The 9,329-nt window shown below is 40.8% G+C and overlaps 1 protein-coding gene across 3 annotated transcripts in view; it reads left to right on the forward strand.

Annotated features, from left to right (window-relative positions):
• The window catches only part of KIF5B (kinesin family member 5B), a 72,557-nt gene that overhangs the window by 42,156 nt on the left and 21,072 nt on the right, over positions 1-9,329 (forward strand). For all 3 annotated transcript variants that reach the window (XM_005876526.2, XM_014547963.1, XM_014547962.1), the window contains 8 exons: positions 1,513-1,568; positions 1,659-1,746; positions 1,901-2,025; positions 3,355-3,459; positions 5,577-5,722; positions 6,367-6,515; positions 6,948-7,141; positions 7,962-8,030. In XM_005876526.2, coding sequence (XP_005876588.1) covers positions 1,513-1,568; positions 1,659-1,746; positions 1,901-2,025; positions 3,355-3,459; positions 5,577-5,722; positions 6,367-6,515; positions 6,948-7,141; positions 7,962-8,030 — 932 coding nt within the window. The remainder of the gene's footprint in view (positions 1-1,512; positions 1,569-1,658; positions 1,747-1,900; positions 2,026-3,354; positions 3,460-5,576; positions 5,723-6,366; positions 6,516-6,947; positions 7,142-7,961; positions 8,031-9,329) is intronic.

The raw sequence follows: 9,329 nt of genomic DNA on the forward strand, positions 1-9,329 counted from the left end.
ATCAATGTAAGGGAGACTCATTGATTGGTTGCCTCCTGCACTTGCCCAGACCGGGGCCAGGGATCAAACCTGCAACCCAGGTAAGTGCCCTTGACTGGGAATTGAACCCGAGACCCTTCAGTGTGTGGACTGACGCTCTAACCACTAAGAAACATCGGCCAGGGCTATTTTTTTTTTTTTTTAATAGTAGATGTGAGACCATTTTTAAGCTAACCTATATGAAATTGACTTAAGTTATAGGAAACGCATTTAATATTTTTTCTTTTAAAGTTTTAACTAAATGTCATTTGACACATGGGAGTAACTTATTTAAAGCAGCTCTTTATCGATGCTTCTTAAGTACTAATTAGAGCATTGAACTCGCGTTAGAGATCCTGAGTTCTGGTTTTCCATCAGCTGTCAATTAGTTAGATACACTAGAGTCCCAGTGCACAAAAATTCATGCACGGGTGCGGTCCCTAGGCCTGGCCGGTGATCGAAGCGCAAGTGTCTGGAGTGGAAGGGCAGGTCCCAGCTGAACTCTGGGCCCCCAAGCTCCCGCACGCCCCACTCCCGGCTCCCTCAGCGCCTGGGAGCTGCCGCCACCACTGGTCACCGTCTGCGGGGCAATTGGACCCCGCTCACATCTGCTTTGGCCTGGCACCACCCACTCACCTGCTCCACAATCCCACCGTAGTCCCACTCTCATCGGGGCCAGCAGCACCTCTATTGCCGCCGCTGCCAGCGCCGCATCGCCAACGCCAGCCATGTTCCATTCCTCCCATCCCCCCACCCCTCTGTGGTCAGCGCACATCATATTGAGCAAACTCCTGGTCAAGGGGACAATTTGCATATTAGGCTTTTATTATATAGGATTAGAGGCCCGATGCATGAAACTTGCACAAGAGTAGGCCTTCCTCCAGCTGCTGGCACCAGCTTCCGTCTGGCACCCGGGACCCGGGTGTCCCTCTGGCTGCCGGCAGGCACCTGGGACCTGGCTTCCCTCACAGCCTTGGCTTTGTCTGGAAGGTCGTCTGGAAGGACATCTGGTCCAATTAGCACATTTCGCTTTTATTATTATAGACTAGGGGCCCAGTGCACGAATTCATGCACCTTGGAAGGAACTGTGGGCCTTGAGGCTGTGGTGGGCACAGGGGCGTGTCTCGGCCCATCCTCCACGCCCCCAACCGGCCCTTCCCATGTAGCCCCGGTCCCCTGTCTGCCAGCAGTCCCACTCCTGCTACCACCATTGTTTTGGGGCAAACCATTGAACCACTCTGGCTCAATGTTTTCATTTTCAACATGTGGGTGGTAGGTAGAGGTTGGACTGGACCTAAAATTCTATATTGCTGCATGGGTTTCTATATAAATCTCCTACTATTTCTATACGGTCTTATTTTAATAGTGACCTTTTCATATTTTTAAAGTTAGCCTATTATTATCAGGCTGATTTGGGAAGGAAACAATTGAATTTCATAGCCAGTGTTAGAGTTTAGGAAAGTGTTGCTAACTAATATTATTTCTTTTTTTCAGTTTCAAAGACCAACCTTTCAGTTCATGAAGATAAAAACCGCGTTCCCTATGTAAAGGTACTGTTAAAATAATATAGAATGATTATTTAGGAAAGCACTGAAATAAAAATTTGTCAGGATATCAACATACTTAAAATTATTTTATAGGGTTGCACAGAGCGTTTTGTATGTAGTCCAGATGAAGTTATGGATACCATAGATGAAGGAAAATCCAACAGACATGTAGCAGTTACAAGTAAGTCAAATACTTATTAACACTAGTTAAGGTACAAAACTGCCTTAAATTATCTTTATCAAGCTGATTAGTTGTGAGATTTTTATATTAATGCTTTAGAAATTATTGGTAAAGGAAAGCCATGTTTATTTATAGTTGTGTAATTTCATTGCAGATATGAATGAACATAGCTCTAGAAGTCACAGTATATTTCTTATTAATGTAAAACAAGAGAACACACAAACGGAGCAAAAGCTGAGTGGAAAACTTTATCTGGTTGATTTAGCGGGTAGTGAAAAGGTAAATCTTTTTACATATCTAAGCATTTTTGAGAGTTGCAAGCATCGATGTCAATACTTTATGATTACATAAACTAAATAATCAGTTCAAATCACTGTTATTTGGACTATACTCCAGTTCAACCAGTAGGTGTTACCTTTGACTTAAGATGTATGTTTTTATTAAGGATTTCTTTAGCTTATGTCATTATGAATTTTATTAGGTATCCTCCTAATTTTTGGTTATCTTTTTATCCATATTGGCAAAGGGCTCCCTGTGAAAACTGGTAACTATCCTTTAGTCCTTTCTACTTTGGGTGTACTTATTTCTTTCCTTTGGATGATTATTTTTCTTTTTTTAAATTCTCATTCAGGAGTGAGGACATTTTTTCTATTTATTTTTAGAGAGAGTAGAAAGGAGAAGGGAGGGGTGGATGGGGGAAGAGAGAGAGAGAGAGAGAGAGAGAGAGAGAGAGAGAGAGAGAGACTCACTCACTCGAGAGAGACACATTAATTTGTTGCCTCCTACTCGAGCCCTGACCAGGGACAGGAATTTAACCTGCAACTGAGGTACATGCCCTTGACCAGAAAACAAACCCACAGCACTTTGGTCTGCAGGCCAATGCTCTAACCACTGAACACTCGCCAGGGCTGATTATTTCATTTTTACAGTCCTATATAATCTTACTTTAGTTTATTTCAAAATAAGTTCAAATGTTTTAATATTGACCTCTATGACCATTTTTGCTATTTCACTAATTTTGTTTCTTCTGATTAGAATAATGTACCTATTTGCTACTACTCAAAAGTCTTACATCCATCCTTTTAAGCCTGTCTCTATTTTGCATATTCTGAGAGGCCATTTCTTCCACCAACATTGCAACATATTGTACTATCCTATACTTAATATATGTATTTTACATTTTTTAAAAAGAAGCAAGTTTGCTTATATATTTAAATTCAGTCTCTGTTTTCTAACAGTTCCATCAACAACAAACATTATGCTCTAACAAATTTTAAAAGGTTCCTCTTTTCTGATGTAGCAAAGGGTACTAACAAATTAGTAAAATATAAATACACATGTAAATTGGTTATTTTGAAGAGCGCAAACTAAAAATAAAATTTGGTGTCTCTTTTAATTACGTTCTTGTTATGCAGATAGTTATTTAACCAAGTTCTCAAAAGAATAATACTTGAGAAATAGTGGTAACTGAGAGTAAACACTTGGCAAATAAAGTCATGAAGCCTTTCTTTTCTTTCTTTTTTGCTGATTATTGATGACTTCTGAACTTTGTAGAAAATTCAAAAATTCATTTTAAACTTAAAAAAATTTTTTTAATCTTATGGATAGGTTAGTAAAACTGGAGCTGAAGGTGCTGTGCTGGATGAAGCTAAGAACATCAACAAGTCACTTTCTGCTCTTGGAAATGTTATTTCTGCTTTGGCTGAGGGTAGTGTAAGTATGTCTTCTATTTCCCTGTTCTTATGGGGAATTACTGAATTACTTAAGAGTGTGTGTTTGAATCTATGTGTGAATTCCTTGTCTCTTAGAAACTTATTTTATAGTATTAGTATGTATATCCTTGTTCTCAATAATAAACAAACTAGGGGCTCAGTGCATGAATTCATGCACTTTGAAAGGAACTGTGGGCTGTGAGGCTGCAGTAGGCACAGGTGTGGGTCTCAGCCCATCCTCCCTGGCCCCGCCTGACCCCTCCCGCCACAGCCCCCGGTCTCTTGTCTGCTGGCAGCCCCACTCCCACACACTGACGGCGCTGGCCCGGCTCACACCCACTGAAGGCACAGAGCGATTGAGGCCAGTGCCAGCAGCAGGTGCGAGCGGGGCTGGCACTGTCAGTGGATGTGAGCAGCAGCTGCTGCCCTGATCACCCCTCAGGAGCAGGGGGAAGTGGAGAAGCCCTCAGGGGTGATAACGGCCAGCAGCCACCACTCACACCCACTGATAGCGCTGAGCGATTGGGGCCGGCAACCGCCACTCGCACCAGCTGACAGCGCCAAGTGATCGGGACCGGCAGTGAGTGTGAACTGTGGGGCCAGCACCATCAACAGGTGCAAGCACCATCAACAGGTGCAAGCGCCAGGCAGGACCGCCATGGGCAGGAGCAAAGAATTTTCAATAACTACCAGAGACTCACCCCGATGACAGCGACCGGCACCCCACCTTCATCTGGTGCCCCCGCACACCTGCTCCACCATCCCGCTGTGGCCGACGCACGCCATGTTCCGCGCACGCCCCCTTGTGGTCAGCACACTTCATAGCAACCAGTTGTTCAGTCTGTTTGCATATTAGCCTTTTGTTATATAGGACTAGAGGCCCGGTGCACGAAATTTGTGCACAGGGTGGGGGGGTCCCTTCAGCCCAGCCTGCACCCTCTCCAATCCGGGGTCCCTTCAGCCCAGCCTACACCCTCTCCAATCCGGGACCCCTCGGGGGATGCCCAACTGCCAGTTTAGGCCCGATCCCAGGGATCGGGCCTAAACCGGCAGTCAAACATCCCTCTCACAATCCTGGACCACTGGCTCCTGATCACTCACCTGCCTGTCTGCCTGGTCGCCCCCTAACTGCCCTCCTCTGCCAGCCTGGACGCCCCCTAAATGCCCTCCCCTGCTGCCCTGGTCGCCCCCTAATTGACCTCCCCTGCTGGCCTGATCACCCCTAACTGCCTCAGCCCCTGCCACCTTGGCTTTGTCTGGAAGGACATCCAGAAGATGCCCGGTCTCATTAGCATATTACCCTTTTATTAGTATAGAGGTCGCCCCACGCAGCCTGCTTGTTCAGTCGTTTGGTCATCCCTCACTAACCCCCCTGCCAGCCTCGTTGTAGGCAGCCATCTTGTGAGGGTGTGAGGGTTAATTTGCATATTATCACTTTATTATATATGATTTGTGGCCCGGTGCACGAAATTCATGCATGTGGGGGGGTTTCCCTCAGCCCGGCCTGCACCCTCTCCAATCTGGGACCCCTCGGAGTATGTCTGACTGCCAGTTTAGGCCCGATCCCACAGGCATCGGGCCTAAACTGGCAGTCGGACATCCCTCTTGCAATCCAGGACTGCTGGCTCCTAATTGCTCACCTGCCTGATCACCCTTAACCACTCTGCCTGCTGGCCTGATCGCCCCCAACTGCTCCCCCTTCTGGCCTGATCACCCCCAACTGTCCCCCCCTGCCGGCCAACTCACCCGAACTGCCTCCCCCTGCCAACCTGATTGCCCCAACTGCCCCTCCCTGCCGGCCTGCTTGCCCCCAACTGCCACCCCCTGCTGGCCTGCTCGCCCTCAATTGTCCCCCTTCCCACCAGCCTGCTCTCCCCAACTGCCTCCCCCTGCCAGCCTGATCACCCCAAACCTGCCTCTGCCTCAGCCCTGCCACCATGGCTTTGTCCGGAAGGTCTCCCAGAAGGTCTCCTGGTCTAATTAGCATATTACCCTTTTATTAATATAAATAACTGAAGTCACTTTGTAGTTTTTTTAAAAATAGCATGTTTATGTAATAGATTTTATTATGTAGAAACCCATTGACATTTTATTTATTTTTTTTGTTTCTATATGTAGACGTATGTTCCATATCGAGATAGTAAAATGACAAGAATCCTTCAAGATTCATTAGGGGGGAACTGTAGAACCACTATTGTAATTTGCTGCTCTCCATCATCATACAATGAATCTGAAACAAAATCGACACTCCTTTTTGGCCAAAGGTTTGTTGTTAAGCAATTACAAAGTCTGAACATAGATAGGCCTTTTATTGATTAAATCTAGGAAAATTGTTAAGAGATATTGTTCACATGAGTACAGGTCCATTTTTTAGACTGCTTGGATTTGAATTAAGTTTTAGCACACATTAAAGTAAAATGTAGTCAAATTTATGTAAGAAGCTGCAACTCAGCATAAAAGAAAATAAACATTTGAATCAGGTAATACAGTACAAAGCTGATATATATATAAAATCCTATGCTAAACCGTTGGTATAAGTGAGCGGATTCACATAATCTGTATGATATGATTAGCCTAAGAAGATAATGACGGCTTTATCTTTAAACTTCAACAATTTCCTTTCTTAAGTCAACCTTGCAAATAAATTGGAAAATATAGGCCCTCATGTTTTATCCTCATCAGGTTGCTGATTTTTCTTTTTAAGTTATTAACAGATGTTAGGGCTGACCCCAATTTAGTTGGGGTGTGAATAAGTACTATACTAATTATAGCTCCAAGAATAGTTAGGTTAACTGTACAAGGAAAGTTAAGTTACTTAGCTATATATACATACATTACCTAGAGAGATTAGATGTCAATTGAAAATAATTTCAGTCACATTCTTTTTTTTCCCAATTACTTTTCTTAGGGCCAAAACAATTAAGAATACAGTTTGTGTCAATGTAGAATTAACTGCAGAACAGTGGAAAAAGAAGTATGAAAGAGAAAAAGAAAAAAATAAGACCCTCCGTAACACCATTCAGTGGCTTGAAAACGAACTCAACCGATGGCGTAATGGTAATAACTTAGGAAGCTGTCATTTTTAGTTGTTGGATAAAGATTTAGAGCTACTTTATAAATTTGAGATTTAGGTATAAATATAAATAAAATAACAAAGCATATCCATTTTCACTTTTTAGGCATTAGGCATCATCAAATAAAAATGAATAAAGTTTTTACATTAAATTCTGATTTTACCTGAAATAATAAATAGAGGCACAAAGGCCAACTTGGAAGCTATAAAAGTCACAAGATGGCAAGGTGCCTAGATTAGGGTGGAAGTAATAAAGATTTGATGACTGGATTATAGGATGGGGAAATAAAGATAATTGCATCTTTTCAAATCTCAGGGACTGAGCAGATAAAGCTGGTTAGGAGCTGCTGAAATTGAATAAAATTGAAATTAGTTTTAGACAGGTGAATTTTATTAACTATTTTGTCTTATTTTAGGAGAGACAGTACCTATTGATGAGCAATTTGACAAAGAGAAAGCCAACTTGGAAGCTTTCACAGTGGATAAAGATATTGTTATTACCAATGATAAACCAGCAGCCACAATTGGAGTTACTGGAAACTTTACTGATGCTGAAAGAAGAAAGTGTGAAGAAGAAATTGCTAAACTGTACAAACAACTTGATGACAAGGTAGGTATTGTTCATGTTCTATTGTGTTGTAGAATATTATCACTATAGGTATTTTTATTTTCTAATTTAATGTATATTGGTCCTCATGACTATGTACATCTCTCTTGATATCTGTTAGCCTTTTGACAATCATTGTATTAAAAACAAATCACAATCTGTTTCTATGCAGAGATTGTATGAGACATGTTTCCCCACCCCCTCATTTTTAAGCTAAAATAACTTTCTAAAGGAAATTTGGCATTGGATCATGGGAGAGACTTAATAAAATGGCCTCTTAGAATTGGGGATCTGAAGACTGATAAAAGATAATGTAAAAGATTAGATAGTGGAACATAACAGTAAAAATATCTTCCTGCATTGATTATATCAGTAGTGTGAAAAATAGCAAATTACGAACAAATAGAGAGGAATGGAGGGAAAAGCAATAAGAGACTAGAAGAAAATAGTTCTAGTTTTGCTTTTTGTTCTTAGGTGGTATTATTTATATGTTTTAAGCAGAGATGGCAGGTTTGATGTGGCTTCATGGCCATTATTTTCAGTAATAACTTTGAACTTGTTAATTACTTTTTGCATTTAAAATATTTAATGAATAGCTTTTTTTCTTATTGCATGATAAATGTTTATCAGCTTCTTTTCTTACTGCAAAAGAAGTGTTACAATTATTGATAATTGAAAGAGATTATATCTGTTTTTACATTTTCTTAAGAGATCGGAATAAAATATGGTTTTGAAATAATTTGGAGGGGTGATAGTTATCTTAATTTTGTGTTAGGAAACAATTACAACAGCTTGTGAGCAACTTGTTATATTGAAATTCTAGGATGAGGAAATTAATCAACAGAGCCAGTTGGTAGAGAAATTGAAGACACAAATGTTGGATCAGGAAGAGGTAAGTTGAATACTTTTCATGTTGTTTTCAGAAAAACTTTATAATTTGTCATTGAAATTGAAGACACAAATGTTGGATCAGTAAGAGGTAGTTTGTATGCCTTTCATATTATTTCCAGAAAAAGACAAATCTACAGAGCTCAAAATATACTGAATACATTAAAAAAATTTTTAATATGGGAATGCTTCATTGTGAATATCCTATAAGATTGATAGATCATGTGGTTGAAGCATAGAATGACTTTCTGTTAAAGTTTAATGTTGAATTCTAACTAGAGGGGAGAGGATAACTTTTAAAAAAAATATACTCTAACATACATCTCCTGAATTTCTTTTTAACTGTCTTCTACTTTACTTGCTTAAGGTACAGTGCTGTTTTGTCTTCTTATTCTCCCCCAAACATTCTTATTGATCCTTGGAAAAGACTTTTACTGTGAGCTGTAACAACTTTAGACTCCCTCTCCCTTAATGAAAAGTACAGTGTTTACAGTGAAAATGAAGAAAAGAATATAAAAAACAGTGTTTTAGTCTCATGCATTCACTTCAACACAGAGATATAGGTTAGGTCTAAATATTGATTTTTTAAATCCCATTGACTTTGTCTTTAATAATTGCATAAGTTGGGGTATAACTCTAAAGAAATGAGAATGTCAATGAATAAAGTCATTTTTTACATCTTCACATTTCTACCCTCATCTAACCTCTTGTTCATTTCTTCCATCTTTACTTCAGAGTTTCTCCTCCATAGTTTGTCACCTAGCTTGGACCCTCATTTTATCTCACCTGCAAAGCAGGGGAATAATTTAAAAATGGTCCTTCATTTAAGGTTTGTTTGGGGGAAGGGTGGCAAAGACTGTACAGGTTTAATAACAAAGAAATACCCACCATCAATCAGATGATCTTTATACTTATTTCAACTATAGCATTCTTTTTCAAAGGGCACTGGTCGAATTTGCCTAATTCTTTTTTTTTTTTTACATTTTTTTATTGTTTATACTATTACAGATGTCCTCTTCTCCCCCCGCCTCCCCAGTCCCCCCTTGCCTACCTCCACACAAGCCCTTGCCTCCCTGCCCTCTTCCCTATGGCCATTTGCCTAATTCTTCATTATATTGTTCTGTCTGGTGCATTGTACTATTTTTTAGCATCCCTGGATCCTGCTTCTAAGTGCCAGTAGCATTCTGCTCCATCTATATATCCTATCTAATAAAAGAGAAACATGGTAATTAGCGTACGACCGCTACCCTTCCCATTGGCTAATCAGGGCGATATGCAAATTAACTGCCAGCCAAGATGGCAG

This window comes from Myotis brandtii, unplaced genomic scaffold (assembly GCF_000412655.1).
Source record: "Myotis brandtii unplaced genomic scaffold, ASM41265v1 scaffold49, whole genome shotgun sequence".
In the NCBI taxonomy this organism is placed as follows: Eukaryota; Metazoa; Chordata; class Mammalia; order Chiroptera; family Vespertilionidae; genus Myotis; species Myotis brandtii.